At 44.8% G+C, this 17217-nt stretch overlaps 1 protein-coding gene across 1 annotated transcript in view; it reads right to left on the bottom strand.

Moving 5' to 3' along the window:
* Positions 1–17217, bottom strand: part of LARS2 (leucyl-tRNA synthetase 2, mitochondrial) — a 362372-nt gene that overhangs the window by 34525 nt on the left and 310630 nt on the right. Inside the window, exons 14-18 of the mRNA XM_007951731.2 lie at positions 9179–9279; positions 6376–6558; positions 4015–4184; positions 1616–1693; positions 227–338 (exon numbers count right to left, since the gene is read on the bottom strand). Of these exons, the coding sequence (XP_007949922.1) occupies positions 227–338; positions 1616–1693; positions 4015–4184; positions 6376–6558; positions 9179–9279 (644 nt within the window). The remainder of the gene's footprint in view (positions 1–226; positions 339–1615; positions 1694–4014; positions 4185–6375; positions 6559–9178; positions 9280–17217) is intronic.

The following is a 17217-nucleotide window of genomic DNA, read 5'->3' as shown; positions in this document are numbered from 1 at the left end:
CACGTCTGACACTGTTCCAAAGTGGGGAAGTGCTTTTTCCTTGGGTACAGTGACTGTGCAGAAGAAGTGGTACCATCATTCAGAGGACAAGGTAGAGAGGTCCCTAAGTGTAGATGCCAAACACTGACCCCATAGCTGAGGACATCGATGTTTATAATAATGTTCAAAAAGAGACTTGCCACATCCTGGTTTGTAGTAACTGGCCAGATGAGGACTCCCTGCGTACCTGCCCAGAGCTCCGAGGTTATGTGAGGGGCCATCGGTGCAGCCATCACCATCAGGGCACACAGAGCATCCTCAAACTCAGGGCTGTGCAGAACCACTTGCTGAGACACTTGCTAAGGAGAACAAAGAACAATATTGATGGGTGAGAAATCAGCATGGTTAAGAGAGGACATTAAAACCTATTGTGTCCTCTCCCCCAAAAGTCATGTCACCAGGAACCTCAGAATATAACTTACTTGGAAATGGTGTCTTTGAAGATGTAATTAATCAAAATCAAACCCATTGCTGTTGAGTTGATTCCAACTCATACCAACCCTGTAGGAAAGAGTAGAACTGCCCCATAGAGTTTCCTAAACTTTAATCTTCACGGGAGCAAATTACCAGGTCCTTCTCCCCTGAAGCGGCTAGTGCGTTCAAACTGCTGATCTTTCAGTTAGTAGCTGAGTGCTTAACCACTGTGCCACAAGTCATACTGGTTTAGGGTGGGCCCTAATCCAATGAAAGGTGTCTTTATGAGAAAAGAAAACAGAGAGAGACCCATAGAGAAAACACCATATGATATCAGAGGCAGAGACTGGAGTTATGTTGTCACAAAACAAGGAATGCCAAGGATTGAGGCAACGACCAGAAGCTCGGAGAGAGGCATGGAACAGAGTCTCCCTCTGAGCCTCCAGAAGTAACCAACCCTGCCGACACCTTGATTTTAACTTCTGCCCTTCTGAACTATGAGAGAATAAATTTCTGCAGCTTCAAGCCTCCAGTCTGTGGAAATATGTATTGGCAGCTCTAGGAATAAATGCATACCTGAAGTCAAGACACACAAGTCAAGAGGGGAAGAAATCTTCTTACCACCTACTTTTGCTCTGGACAGAAGATTCTTCCCATTTAATCACAATATTAAAGATAGCTGCAGCTGCAGCAACAGCAAATATAGTACTATTAACTTAGCATTCACTATGCCCTCAATCTGATGCTAATTCCTTGTTCTCCAACTCTGAGGGAGGAATTCATTCAGGAAATCAGGCAGTGGGGCATGAAGGAAAGAGCATGGCTGGAGAAGAGGGGGTCTTGACTCTGGTCCTGAATTTCTCACTAACCAACTGGTCATGTTATTTAGCTTCCCTGAGCCTCAGTGTCCTCCTCTGAAAATAAGGTGGGGTGGGGTTTGGATCAGACAATCTTTAAGAACTTTCCAGCAATAAAACTAAGCTACATCTATGGAGAAAATGCTTGTTTAAGATAACATAGCCATAATGAGGAGGAGACACCCTGTGGCTTTGCTGTTTGTCTCGGCCTATCTATCTGTCTCTGATGAGCACCTCAACACACAGCTAGAAGCTGCCCTCTGTCCTCTGCTGTCAGCCAATGAGGACAATGAGTCAACGCTTACCGAGAGGACACTGCTGAGTCCCATTAGTTGAGAAATTGCAGAATTCAGTGAGAAGTCCTCTGTGAAATGGGTAGTCACCTATGGGTAAAAATGGAATTTTTTACTTTCTTTGAAATTCTTTTAAACCATATACAAAAATAAACCAAAGCAACAACACATACAAAAAAACCCACTCTGAATTTCAAAAATATATAAAGTTCAGTGAAAGCAATCAAACATACTAATAAATTTATTCATTATTTCAAATGATCACTGTACTGGCTAATTGGTACAGAGATTTTTTTTAATTCAAGGCCAGTATTTCCATGATTCAACACTGACCCTTCTCCCTCATATCTGGAACAGTGTGAGTTACTGAAGTAGGAGTTCAAAGAACAATGCTAATTACCTGAAGAGGAAGCTAGTGGGCCCACTGATGAGCAAACAGTAAAACAAGTAAGCAGGAGATGGGGTAACAGATGTCACTTCCCTGTGGATACATGACTTTAATCCACCATGAAGGGCATTAACATGCGAGATAAGGGCAGTTTCACATTTTGAAATGTGGAGTCAAAATAAGAACACCAATATAATTTTCCTTGGTTTGCTTTTCAGTTTGGTTGCTTTTCAGTTTTGATCATGGGCAAGAATATAGAAAAGAAATGTATCTTTAAGATGTCAAGAGTTCCCAATTTATTGAAATAACCCAACTTGATTATCTGACAGAATCGAAGAACTTGCCAAATCTGGAGAAAAAAATATGTGGTATAAAAACAATCGCTCAGGCGTCACTCAGTTCCCTGAATTCCATTCAGGGAGCGCTATTTCGCCACAGGAAATAGTGCCGCAGTGTCACCAGATGAGAACCATGCCAGACACTGGGCCATTTCAGGTTATACAAACAAGAGAGGAAAAGATCTGCTTTCAATGTCATCAGAGTCCAGATCAGTGACCTTGGCTGAACTTCTTAAGTTTGAATCAGCACATCTTAAAGAAAAAAAAAAAAATTAGCACAGAAAGAATTTAGGGTATCAGTTGCCCATTAAAAATGATTCAACAATGGATCATGGTGATGGCTGAACAACACAGTGAATGTAATTTATGCTGTGACTTGTACATTTAACGATGATTAAAATGGCAAATGTCTTATTTGAAAAGAAAAAAACAAAAAATGATTAGAGATTTCCTAAATGCCTTCTTTCAAAGACATGTGACATTTTTTGACAAAGCTCTTAAAACAGCAAATAGCATTAAAAAAGAGCTCTAGGTAAAAAAAAAAAAAAGAGAGAGAGAGAGATTAATTCTTTATCAGTGATGAATCTTTTAAAGTGCTTTAGACAATATACTAATCCCTAAGAAGGCACTATGAATAATTATTAATTTGCAAGACTTAACCTTTAATAACACACATGGATACTGTGCAACAAAGTGATGGAATGTGAATGTCTTTGCTATGCTGGGCATCAGGGAACTTGGATTCTAATCTTTGCTCTGTTTCTGACTAGTTGTGTGAATTCGGGCAAGACATTTAATGTCTCTGGGCCTCTTCTCTGTCTCCCTCTATAAAATGAGAAAGCTAAAGGAGATGGTCTCTTAATGCCCTTTTCAATTCTAAATATAACATAGACAATGTGTCATCAGTGAAGGGTACCATTTGTAAAGTATGGAAACTTGAAACTTGGAAAGTGGGCAGCATCCTTCGATCCAGGACAGACAAATGCTAGACATCATTAAAGGGAAAGCCTTTTTCCATTAGAATGCTGCTCTACCTTGGTGGAGTACTCAAAAGTGGTGGGTATCACTCAAAATCATTAAAAAAAAAAAAAAAAAAAAGACCAGGTTGCTGGTCTGAGAGAGCCTGGTGAGACCCCTGAGGCTATGGCCCCTAGCCTACCCTTCAGGTCTGGAACTGAACTCATTCCTGTGGCTTCCAGCCAAACAATAGACAGGAATATAGGGTGAACATTTACATCAGGTAGATCCAATCCTTGGAGTGAGCTGATCCATCCTGGGAGAACAGAAGGGCAATGTTTGCAGAGGGATGTAGCTTGAGGGGAAGGAGTGCATGGGAAGGGAAGGACACAGGGAAGAGGAAACTATGGGGAGGAAGTGGGAAGAGAGCTGTTACACTGTGGGGAACTGCAGTCAATGTCATGAGACAAAATGTGTATGAACTGTTGTATGGAAAATGAATTTGCTCTGTTAACTTTCACCCAAATCTCTCTCTCTCTCTATCTCACACACACACACACTCAAAGTGGTGGCTATCAACCAAGGCAAGCAGGGCCCCCACAAAGAAGAAGGAAGGAAGAAGACTCATGTGGTCCACACCAAAGCAGGGAGAGCTATGCAGACCATGAGGCAAAGGCCCCCAAAGGATGACGAGTTACAGACTCAACGTACACTGGACAGCTTCTAACCTGAGAGATCACCGAGTTCTTGTACTCCCAAAGCTTCCTGGCCTCAGCTTTCTCCTCGTTACTCAGCAGCTGAGGCCTGGGGACCATTCCAGAAGCCTTGGCCTCAATAAATCGGGTTGCTAAGGACCACAGACGTTGCTGCCATCTCAGCACACCAGGGAGAGCGTCAGCTGAGTTTAGTGTCAGTAAATGAGAAAGAAAAAGAGAGTGTACATGAGGATGATTGACTGGGTTATAACCAAGTTGAGAAAAGCACCTGTGATTGGATGGGACTTTGCATTGTCCCCAAAAGGATTCATCTGAGGGCAAGGTGAAGGTTCTCCCTGGCTTCTGGTGTTTGGGAAGTCTGACCCGGGTTGATCCCATCATGTTCTTAGAGCCCCAGAGGCTCAGAGCACTGGACCACAGGGCTACTCCAAGCACTTTCCCTCCATTACTGGGCCGTGACAGGGTTAGAAGCTCAGGCCATGATGTAAAGCAGTGTGCTGTCTCTTTCATTAAGAAAGCCTGTTGTGATAAAATACCCATGGCACTAGTCGTGTGCTTAAGCCACAGTGGATTGACAATGTGTGAGTTCCTCATTTACAAATATAAATATCTCACAGATGGGTAGCACACTGCTACCTCAGACCATACTTGGCACTGCACCGCTGCAGTAGAGGACACAATCCCTGCCCTGGTCGGGCAGATGTGAATTATGTTCTTCAAACATATTCACCAAATCTAGTTTTTATCCTGATCTTTTGGAGGAGTTGAACAATTCCACTTGGTGGCCCTATCTGGGTCATACAACTAACCCAATTAGGGCCAGTCAAGGTCCCCTGGTTAAGCTCTCAGCTGCTAATTGAAAGGTTGGCAATTCAAACCCACCCAACAACTCCACAAGAGGCAGACCTGGAGATCACAGTCTAGAAAACCCTGTGGGGCAGTTCTGTTCCGTCACAGGGGGTCGCTGTGAGTCAAAAGCAACTTGACAGCATCTAACAACAACCAGGTCCTCATACTCTTTGGCCACTGGTCTAGGTGCCCGCAAGCCTAGATGCACAGCAGGACCATCTAACACAGGAGCTGTGTTAGAAAGAGATTTCTGGAACTTGTCCCGTAGGTCAAAGGGGTAAGTCAGAGCCCAGGTCCATGTTTTAACAAGCACCCTCAGAGACACTAATGCAGCTAGTTTTAGGGCTGGTATCTGCGACCTTATCTCCTGACCATATGTCTCACTAGATATGGAAATGCTGAAATCAGCAATGATTCCTCAAATAATGGACATGTCTCACATAAGTCTCAAGACCCCAGGCACTGGATTTTCTTCCTCCCATAACAACAGTTGGGGCAGACCACATGGAGGAAAAATGAGTGTTTCTCAGTTTATTCTAGAATATTCAGATCTCAAAATTACTGTACCTATAGTGCCTAAGGCACTTGACGCTAACCAGAAGGCTGGCGGTTCAAACCCACCAGCCACTTCTCGGAAGGAAGTTTGGGCAATCTACTTCCATAGTGATACTGCCTCAGCAATCCAAGGAGGGATCGCTATGAGTTGGGTCTGACTTGATGGCACATAACAACAACAAATATGTCAGTTTAGAGCTAAACAACTTTGGGGAGACAATCCCCCCTGAGGGGTTCTGGAGGCTGCTGTGTGGTGACTAAAGAGAACTAGCCACCACCTGGAGCTTTCTGGATTAGTGAGAGATGATGATGTTGTCCCAGAGGAAAAAAAAACTTTCAGGGCAGATAAGGAGGAGATTAGCCTCTTTGGACAATAGCAGGGCTAGGAACAATATGGAACCAATCTGTCTCCAAGGAAACTGTGCTTGACATGTAGTCCTTGTACAACTTGCATCAGAATCACCACAGAGGTTGTTAACAGGCAGATTCCTGGGACCTTCTCCTGGAGGTGGTATGAGCAAGTCTAGGATGAGGACTGGGAATCTGAATTTGCAACAAGTTCCTCAGACAATTCTGAGGCTCACTAACATTTGAGAACACTGGTCTAAGAATGGCACAGGATGTTTGACAAACTGCTACGTGTTTCATGGAACTGATTCCTTGATGTCTCTACTAATATCTTCAATAAAGACATTTCCTTCCCCTAATTCCTTCTGGGGAGCTCCAGTGGCATACTGCCTAAGGCATTTGACTGCTAACCAGATGGCTGGTGGTTCAAACCTACCAGCCACTCCTCAGAAGAAAGGTTGGGCAATCCACTTCCATAGTGATATCACCTTGGAAACCCAAGGAGGGGCTGCTATGAGTCGGATCTGACTTGATGGCAGTGAGTTTGGTTTTGGTTTAATTCCTTCTGAGTCTAAGGCAGATCACAGTGGAAGCAGGCCAGGAAGCAGGAAGGTGACTTACTCTTCACATCCCACAAGATGTCCTTCTCAGGAGGGGCGGCAAAAAGGATGTAGAGTCGAATCGTGTCGATCCCATACTGCTCCACAACATCCTCGGGGTCCACCCCATTGTGCTTGGACTTACTCATCTTCTCCCATGTCACCTCTAATGCTTCTTTTGTTTTTGAGTGCACAGGAACAGAACCTGGACACAAAAAGAATATACAGTCATGGTATGTACGTAGGATCCTAAATCTAATTCTATAAAAGTACATTAATAAAATACTGGAAGAAGGTAGTTCTGAATATCAGCTATGACCACCTGACCAGTTGCAGAAACGAGGACTGTGACTGTTATATTTCTTCATTGTATATGTGCATCAAATATTTTTGTTTTCTTCTGTTATGAACTGTGAAATGTAAATGAGGTTAATGCATTTCAGTTGTATGCGTGTTAGCGTATCATGTTAGGCACAAATATGACTTTATAATTGTCCTTATTTAGAGGTTATATATGGTTAAGAAGATGTGTACCTCTGCCAAGTTGAATATTCTCTTCTGGTTACCTAGTGCCGCTCTGACAAGAAAATACCATAAGTGGGATGACTGAACAAACAGTAGTTTATTCTCTTACAGTTCCGGAGGCTGAGTCCGAGTTCAAAGTGCTAGGATCTAGGGGCTGTGTGAAAGCCCCTCGACCTTGGGCTTCAGCTCTGCCTCTTGCTCCTGGCCCACTGAAGCTAGAGGTATCTCTTCACTCAGGCAGCTACTAGCTGCTGAGGCTAACAGGCCCAAGGTCGACAGATAAAATGGCACAATCCCGATGTTACCAAGCCACATGGCAGGCCATTAACTCAAGTCCATTGTAAGTCCCAAGGTCTGCAGAGCATGGCAGGCTGCTGAACAATGACACGGCTACATGCAGGGTCCAAGTGTGCCATAAGCTGGAGACCATTCCCAAAGCTGTTTCTTATATATGGGAAGCAGACTGCATACCCAAAGCAGCTACTCAGCTGCTCCAATAGATTCCACCATGCAGTTAATTACCAATCTCACCATGGGGAATAACTGCATCCAGCTGCCCAGCCACTCAACCAGGACCAGCCAAGTTGACACATAAACTTAACTACCACACTTTGTAAAATGAAATTGTGGGAAAGCAGAATTCAAGCCAGACAGAGGAAGAGGACTAGAGCAGGAGAAGAGAGAAACAGGATGGGGAACTAGAGGCTTGGGAGAGAGAGGAGACAGGAGTTGTTTGGTGATTTCCTATTTGCTCTTTGGCCTGGTGGTATTTTCCACCACTGGGTTTGGGTGATGCCCTTACTATTCCTGTGATAAATCTTCCTTTGGGTAGATTTCTATTCCTTCTGACTCTAATAGCAAGCAAACCCCCAAGACACTGCTGCAGATACCCAAAAGCCGATCCTATACTTCTTGTGAGGGACATCCATGAAGTAAACTGAAACCTGCCTCTGCTTACTAAAGCATTCTTGACCAGTGGAAAATGTTCTGAAGACTGCCTGACTCCATGACATGAGAGCAAAGTTGAGACTGCAGTCTTGGAAGATGTTTTATGCAGGCTGTGGTGAGGCTAAGAGAAGCCCTTCCTTCTCTTTTCTCTCTTATGACACCCTTGTACAAATTAGGAAAGAGGCAGCTTTCTGGGCAGAGAATTAAGTTAGGAAAAGGTATCCTCTCTCGGAAGCTGTGGCCCTGAGGAATATGGTTTGGCAAGTGGCTAGACTTCAGGTCCTGCTCACCCCCTTGGCTGGGTGCTTTTGAGCAGTGGGAAAACTGCACAAGATATACATGCAGCTCTGCCCATAATGGAGAACATCTCATTGTGGGCTGAAATTCATGTGCCCTGGATGTAATTCCTCTTTCCTCTGGTCTGTGCTAGAGAAACACTGTCAATACCCGCTTTTCCAGCTTCTTTTCCTCCTACTATCCGTGTTGACCCCCCAAACCCTGATGTAGCACTGGTTTAATTGGGTAATTCCACCGATTCTTTCCACCTAAATCCCCTCTCGAGTCTGGCTTGGAAGGCAGTCTACTATGGAAGGGACCACTGGGTACCTAATCTCATCTGCCAGCCATGGGTTATATAAATTTAATGGCCAGAGTGCTGGGGTTTCCTCATGGCTGCCTCATCTACCTCTCCTATTTTCTGACATGTCCTTTATTTCACTTGTGTGCTGGAGGCCAGGCATGATACGTCCTCATCATGGCACCTACACAGCGACAGGAGGAAATCTCTTTAATGTAGGGGCAAAATCACAGAGGGCACAGGAAAAGGCTTGGTGAGTTGAGAGAAGACGTTAACTCCAGGGGGCCCAGGGAGAGGTGTTCCACTAGGGAAATTTTGCCAGAGCTGCTCAAGAGTACCACCCAGTAACTAGAGCAGTGGTCTCCTAGGTTCTGGAACGTGCTTCTGGCTGATGCAGGAGAAATGCTGGGAGCACCCGAGTCTTGGGAGTGTGTTTCTTAGGTCTGGGGCTCGTACCTAAGATGGGCTGAGACAGGAGGCGATGCCCCCTCCCCGTTGACTCTCTTACATACAAATGAAAACCCTGCCAGAAGCTGAACTGACCCTTGAGCTAAAAGAACTGGGGCTGGCAGGTCTCAGCATCCACCAGAAAGCACAGATCCAGGGCAAGCTGGGGCTTAAGACCATGAGGTTCATGGCTTCTCTTCCTAGATTCCTAAGCCAGTTGGGATCTTGAGGCATGAGCCTGCTCACTGGATTACTCTTAGAAATGGCTTTATGTCTCTGCCAGCACTTGGATGGCACAAAATGGGCCATTCCAAACTGGGGCCCTTACCTGTGAGATCTATTTCTTCTCTCTGCAGATACTGTCCAGATGGTAGGCGGAATGTCTGCCCCTTGATAAGGCCTTGGGCCAGCAGCTTATGGAAAGGTTCTCTGAGGAAAGAAAACAGGAAAAGAAAATGGATGGGGTAGAGATTCAAGGCATCCAAAAAACAGGAACACAAACTGACCTGCTGATGGGCAGAAATAAATGCTCTTTATGAAAAGAGGTATGCTGATGAATGCCATTTGTAAATTCATCCTGAACAAATAGCTCCTTGTGAGTAAGCAGTAAGAAAATTAAGACAAATCAGCAGGTATTAACTGAAGGTCTGTATTCCACTACAGCAAGTGGAACGAACACCGGCCTCAGATTTAGAAAGCCTGCTCCTTAATGAAATGAGTCAAGGCAATCCACTTACTTGCACGGCACCTCAGTTCCCTCATCTATAAAACAGGAATAACAGCAATATGTCTCAAAGCATATTTAGAAGATCAAATGGAATGACTGCATGAAAATACACCTACCCCTCACTGAGTGACTATCTCACTATCCAAATTTTTGCATTTCCAAAAGGTAAAAAAAATCTGTGCCTAAGGCACTTGACTGCTAACCAGAAGGCTGGTGGTTCAAACCCACCAGCCACTCCTTGGAAGGAAGGCTGGGCAATCTACTTCCATAGTGATACTGCCTCAGAAACCCAAGAGGGGTTGCTGAGTCGGGTCTGACTCAACGGCACATAACAACAACAACAACATATTTTTGCACAATAACCTGGATTTCCTCCCTCATCCAGCTCCTGGCCCACAGAACCACCATGTCTGTCAGGCTCACAGCTGAAGCAGCCAGCTCGCCAGAAGGCTTCTTGCCAGTCTCCTCCCCACTGCTGGAGCCACTGTTCCAGCTCTTCTTGAGAAAGAGGTGACTGAGAGGGAGTTTGAGGGAGCCCTTCTGAGAAGGGCCTGCGAGTGGCTGGAGGGGCCGTGGAGGAGGCAGGGGTGGGACAGCTTGCTGCTGCTCTTCTCCTCTACTCAAGCACCCCAGAGGGACCAAGTCCTGCAGCCAAGGGATAATTTGGGGGTAATTCGCAGCCTGGGCTGCAGCAGAAGCCGGCCACACCCATCCTTCTCTACAGTGCAGCAGCTAAGCTCCTGTTCTGAGCAGCTGTTAGTCTCTAGGCTCTTGGCCTTGGATTCTAAGCCCTCCAAGACCAGCAGTGTGTCGCTCATTTCCAAGAGGTCCAACTGGGCCTGTGTTGTGGAGTGGACAGCTGCTGGGGACACAGGTAGCAACCTCCATGGACCACCTTGACCCTTGACCCTCGGTCCTGCCAGTTGCCTGAGCTCCAGAGCTGCCAACTGTGCCTCTAGTCTAGCTGGGATCCAGAGCACAGTGAGGCTCCAGGCTCTAGGCCCACCTCTGCATCCTCATCCTCCTCACATAACACTTATTTTGCATAACAATCTGATCTTCAGAACATGACCTTGTCAGTAAGTGAGGAGTGGGTGTACTTGTAAATCGTAAAGAACCACACAGTTATATACTGACCTACAGTAAAGTTATATACTGACCTACAGTAAAGTTATATACTCTCTACAGTAAAGAGAGGCCCCACAGGACACAGAGATTCTATTCAGCAAGGTTACTTTTCACACACTAACCTCATATACAGTGCCTGCTAACATTCTTTTTTCAAATTATACAAGTTAAACATGAATATACCCTTTTTGTTCAAATGCAATCACCTCCTTCTTCTTCTTTTTCTAGGCCTATTTCTCATTAGAGAGGCAATTTTGAACAGTTTGGTATCTATCCTTGGAAAAGTCTGGAGACTTTTTAAAAAAAAAACGCTTTTATATTCACTAATGTGTGTGTGTGTGTGTGTGTGTATGGTTTTATAGATTTTTTAAATTTACATAAATGGGATCATATGGTAAATATTACTCTGTGTTATTACACTTGACAAAATAGATAGAGGGATGGTGGGATGGATGGGAGAATGAGACTGGGTGTTTGCGCTGTTGCTTAGTTCCTGAAGCTATCTTCGCCTTCCAGTAAGCTTGGGCTGGCACCTGGATTTTAAGCTCGTCATGTAAACAATGAGACACTGGTGGGTCAGTGGCAGAATGCTCGCTTTCCAGGTGGGAGACCGAGGTTTGATTCCCAGCCAACGCACCTCATGTGCAGCTAGCTACCACTTGTCTGTCGGTGGAGACCTGCGTGTTGCCATGATGCTGAACAGGTGTCAGCAGCACTTCCACACTAAGAGTAGGAAGAAAGGCCTGTGCTCCACTTCTGAAAATCAGCCAGTGCAAGCCCTATGGGTCACAATGTTCCGATCTAATCATGAGGATGGCACAAGGCTGGGCAGTGTTCAGCTCTGTTGTGTGTGGGGTCGCCATGAGTTGAGGCTGAGTCATAGTAGCTAACAACAACAACAACAACAACTATAATCCATACAACAACAGCTTTAAAACCAAAGACAACAATGGTATGACTACTTTTTATTGGGCAGATGGAGGAAGTGACAAAGCAAATTAAGCTAGTATCCTACAAAGAAGAGACACCCTTGGCACCCAGCAGTGTTGTCATTGGACCATCAGAGGGCTCCACGGGGCTGGTTTGTGCATACACCTGGATGTACATCTCTGAGCACAAGTTCATCTTTTAGACTGGAATCTTCCTCAAATAATTTTCCATGCTGCTGCTTAACAAATTATTGCTTTAACAAAAGATTAAACTCTTTTCCCTGACACGTTCTGTGACAACAGCATGAATGTACTGTTACCATATTAGGCTCTAGTGTCCCTGCATCCATTTTTGAAATTTCCCTCTCCTCTCTCTCCCTGAGAATGGGTAACTTTGGTCACTAATAAGAGAAATAAAAAAGATGCCTTTGGGATGGAAGGAAGGAGAAAATAATCTGGATTCCAAAGACAAAAAGGAGTATCAAAAACCAAACTTTGCCATCGAGTTGATTCTGACTCATAGTGACCCCCATTGGGTTTCTGAGGCAGTAAATCTTTAGGGAAGTGATCAGCAGCTTTAAGCCTCAGCTTGGGGCTGGGGAAGAAACAAGGAACCCGGTTCTGCCTATGCCACCTACTGGAGATGGACAGAATTGCAATCTGCTAGCTCTGACCTCTCTACCAGTTCTGCCTAAGGCTATACTCCTCTGGCCTCATTCTGTGAAATTTTTTTTATTTTTATTTAAATCTTGGTAAATACATATGTAACAAAACATTGGCCATTTCCACTACCTTCACATTGCCTTTTGAGTTCAGTGACATTATGTTCATCATGTTGTTCAACCATTAGCACTCTTACCCATTCCTAAAATTTTCCATCACCCTTAACAGAAGCCGTGTCCCCTAAGTGTTGTGTCTTCCTCTCCCCATCCCTGAAGTATATCGCACATACTTAGAAGTGTAGAAATCCTAAGAGTGTAACACTGTACCTGAGTGACAGTTGGGTATGGAGTGTTCAATTTCCACAAGATGAAAACACCTGTGTAACCAGCACCCAGATCAATGATGGACAGAATGTGACCAAACTCCTGGAGCCCTCTGCCACACATCCTCTTAGCAAGGGCAACCACTATCCTGACTGCTAACACCACTGATTAGCTTTGCCTGTTTCAAAGCCACCTGTAACCATTTCAGAGTGAGGGATCGCAGAGGAAAGTCCACATTGGCGGCTTTCCCCAGAACTGACAGGTATTAATTCCCTTACAGAATAGCAGTGCTTTGCCATATTAGGTATGAAAACCAAGGCCTGCTATTTAAGTGAACAAGTACTAAATTTGGTAAGTTAGCAACATTGCAACTCCCCAGTTGAAGTTCACCTGGACTTTCCATTTTCTCCCAGGCTACAGTACTTCAGGGGCTTTCTCAGATCACTCATCTAGAACCAAAACCAAAACTAAACCCACTGCTGTTGAGTTGATTCCAACTCATAGCAACCCTGTAGGACAGAGTAGAATTGCCCTACAGGGTTTCCAAGGCTGTAAATCTTTACAGAAGCACATTGCCTCATCTTTCTCCCATGGAGTGAGAATCCTGCTCATTTCCCAGTGATTTCCCCCTCCATCTTCCAGGGCTCGAATGCCTTAACCACTGTACCACCAGAGCTCCTTTCAACTATAGCAGAGATGAAAAACTTGTCACAACTGTGCCTACTACCTTCACTTGTACTCATCCAGACATCACTAATCAACAGCAGCACTTCCTGCTTAACTCAGGCTAAGTCTGAGACTTCTTTTCAGTACCACAGTATCAGAAAGCATAGGGTTAAGTAAAATTTCTCATTTATTTATTCAACAAATATTTACTGAGTGCCTACTATGGGCCTGGCACTGAACGAATCACTGGGAATATAATGGGGGCAAAGTGATCCCTGTCTCATGGAGTCAGCCTATTTACTGTTCTTGAACCAAACCAATGCCTGGCCATTCTCAGCACTGTGAGAGAATGACTTTGAAGACTGACTCCCTCCCAGTCAAGTCCAAATTCCTCAGCTTGGAGGCCAAAGACTTCCTCTGCTCTTTCCAAATGTTGCCCGTACATGTGTCCTTGTCCTCACTCACACTGTTCCCTCATCTGTAATCATAACTGCCGACCTGTTAGGACTCTACTTGTTCTCCTAGGTTTGGCTCAAACACCACCTCCACAGGGAAGGCATCTCAGACCCCCTGGCCCGAATTAGTTGCTCTTTCTTAGTTGATATGCCCACTGTGATACCTGCACCTACATTTGGCAGATAATATACTCAAGTGAGTTGCTGACTTGCCTGTCTTCCTCCTTGTGGTAGTAAGGTTGTGTGTCAACCTGGCTGGGCCTGGCTGAGTGGCTAGGCAGCTAGCAATAGTTATTCCCCATGATGAGGCTGGCAATCAACTTCATGGTGCATACCATAAGCAACTGAGTAGCTGTTTTAGGGATGTGGTCTGCTTCCCGTATATAAGCAGCAGCTTTGGGAATAGTCTCTAGCTTATGGCATGCTTGAACCCTGCATGTAGCCGAGTCTGTTCAGCAGCCTCCCATGCACTGTCAATCCTGGGTCCTTCAATGGACTTGAATCAACGGCCTGCCGTATTGTTTGGCAACATCGGGACTGTGCCATTTTGTTTATTGACCTTGGGCTTGTTAGCCTCAGCAGCCAGTAGCTGCCTGAGTGAAGAGATGCTTCTAACTTCAGTGGATCAGGAGCAAGAGGCAGAGCTGACACCCAAGGTTGAGGGGCTTTCACCCAGCTCCTAGAGCCTGGTATTTTGAACTCATACTTCTAGCCTCCCAAACTGTAAGAGAATAAACTTCTGTTTGCTAAAGCCATCCCATTTGTGGTATTTCTGTTAGAACGGGACCAGGTAATCAGAACACTCCTATTAGGAGTTGTTGTTGTTAGGTGCCATCGAGTCATCTCCAACTCATAGTGACCCTATGCACAGCAGAACGAAACACTGCCTGGTCCTGAGCCATCCTCACGATCCTTGCTATACCTGAGCCTATCGCTGCAGCCACTTTTAGGAGTACTGGTAGGAAAATCCTTGACGTGTGCCTCCCAGTGCCTAGCTCAGAACAGATGTTCAAAAAATGTTAATGGATTTGAGCTAAGCCAAATTTGTTACAATGAATAAATAAGTGAACCTACTGTCAGCAGGGGAGTTCTGGTGGCATAGTGCCTAAGGCATTTGACTGCTAACCAGAAGACTGGCATTCAAACCCACCAGCCACTCCTCAGAAGCAAGATTGGGCCTCGGAAACCCAAGGAGGGGTTGCTATGAGTTGGATCCGACTCGATGGCAAACACAACAACAATTGTCAGCAAAGGTGGGGGACAATGTGGAAGCAAGAGAAGAAGAAAGAGGTGGATGAAGGGGCAGGTACTAACTGTAATGGCTTGCAGTTGGGGCCACGATCTTTTTGAAGGAAGAGGCCCATTAATGACTTGAAACTTCCTACTTCAAGCTCATCAGACCAGCAGAAGCAAGGGGATGAGATACAGTGACCTCAGAATGTCCACAGGGGGTTTCAGTAGGGGAAGGGTGCTACCCAGGTCCTGGAATCCTATTCATCTCCCCAGTGATTTCCTCTCCACTCTTCCAGGGCTCAAGGAAATATGCCACAGGGTTTTCGGATCTGGTTGTCATTCTCTTGGCTGAAGCTACTCACATCTACCCTCATGTGTAGTTTAGGTCTGAATGAGGAATTACGCTTGTTTATTCATTCAACATTAGTTTGAGCACCAATTGGGTACAGAGCATTTTGTAATTAATCAGAAAGCTCCCATTAAAATGGGTGGCCCAAGACATGCTCATAAATAACCATCAACCTCTCAAGGAAGGGGCACTAAGTGTGATGTGAGGCACAAGGAGTTGAGAATGAGGGATGAGACGTCAAGGGCCCTGCTGTACTTGCAACTCCTGGTGGTGCAGAGACACCATACTCCCACATCATTTATAGACTCATGGCTGATGGGACATATTCATTAATTCATTCAACAGATACTACCTGGGAAAGCAATAGTGAACCAACTTGTGTAAGCAATTGAATGAACTGTGCATGGCATGGGCTTTCTAAGAGGGAGAAAGTGTGCCCTTCTAACCACCAGCAAAATCCTTCTGACTGGGGACCAGCAAAGGCAGGAGAGTCATGCAGGGGCTCTGCCTTGAGGAAGGCCCCAGTTGGTTTCATTTTCATGAATACAAATTTATGCTTTTTTCCCCCCAAGTCAACTTTCTTCATACTCCTTCAATACACCCCTGGAGATGGATTGCTTCTGTATGCACTGCAGCACAGCTATATGCAACCAGAATGATGAGAAGGGATGGAACCTCCAGTATAGTATTCCTGACTTACAACATATTAGAGTTATGACAAACTGCACTTACGAGCATCTTTTTTTTTGTACATGTTATCATTAGTAACAAGTACTACATACATATAACACAATGTTACAGCATGCAATTTGCTGATGTTTTCATTTTCAGATGTACAATGTTATGATTTATAAAGATGCTGATAATAAAAGGCAATAGTAATGAAAACTTAAAAAGTGAGGTATTCAACTTATATCAGAACTGACTTATGACAGAGTTGCTGTAACAGAACCCCACTGTTAAGTCAGGGAATACCTCTAAGTTTGGACTCCACTAATTCAGAAATTACAACAATTGAGGGCTGCTGGGCATTGAAGGCGGCCTTTGTCCAGAGAAGGAAGAAAGGAAGGGAGGAAGGGGGTGAAGAGTGTTGTTAACTTGTTTACTAGGACAAATAAGAAATTTTAGCACACAGACTGATAGGCTGCTTTAAGTGCCCGTATAAAAATCACAGGGGAGTTCTTTTATACAAGGATGTACAAACCACAGCGTGGCTAAAAGAATCTCAAAAACCTTATCAGAGCCCTCACTAGTCACCGTGGGTGACATTTACCCACGCTAAGTCCTTGAGGACTTAAGTACAGTCTGCTGCCCATTCTCCTGACTTGGGTAGGCAGCTACTATTTAGACATGAAAAGAAAACAGAAGGCTGTGGATCTCTGAAAATGGTCTCTAACTTGTACTTTTCATTAAATCGCATGACACTGACCTCCTTTCCTCCCTTGCCTGGTGCTCAGGGCCATCATCTTCACATAATCAGCCAATTTCTAAGCTTTAAGCTATGGCTCGTTCTTTAAAATGCCACCATTTCCCTGCAGTCAGCCAGCGGCACAGAGAGAGGCCTTATTAATGTGGTGAGATCCTAATAAAGCTTCCCTTCTCTTTCCTTTTCCTACCCCAGCGGTCTCGTTTCTGGTGTGATCAGAGGAAGAGGAAAAAGCTTCATGGATGAGGACTGCTAAGCTCTCTTTGTTGACTGTGAGCTGCAGGAGAATTAACTGTCTCTCTAAGTTGTATGGGACAGCAGCAACAAAAACAAAAACATGATTCCTATATTTAAAGCTGCCTCTCGAGGTTCCGGCAAGATGGCGGACTAGGCAGAAGGATTGCACAGACCCTCTTCAACAAAGAAAAGGGAAACCAATTAACACAGACACAGAAGATAATCTTGGAC

Source organism: Orycteropus afer, unplaced genomic scaffold (genome assembly GCF_000298275.1).
Source record: "Orycteropus afer afer isolate SDZICR_OR568_19922 unplaced genomic scaffold, OryAfe1.0 scaffold00311, whole genome shotgun sequence".
Taxonomy (NCBI): domain Eukaryota; kingdom Metazoa; phylum Chordata; class Mammalia; order Tubulidentata; family Orycteropodidae; genus Orycteropus; species Orycteropus afer.
The sequence above is the reverse complement of the archived record's forward strand: the minus strand, read 5'-3'. Positions and strand labels throughout refer to the sequence as shown.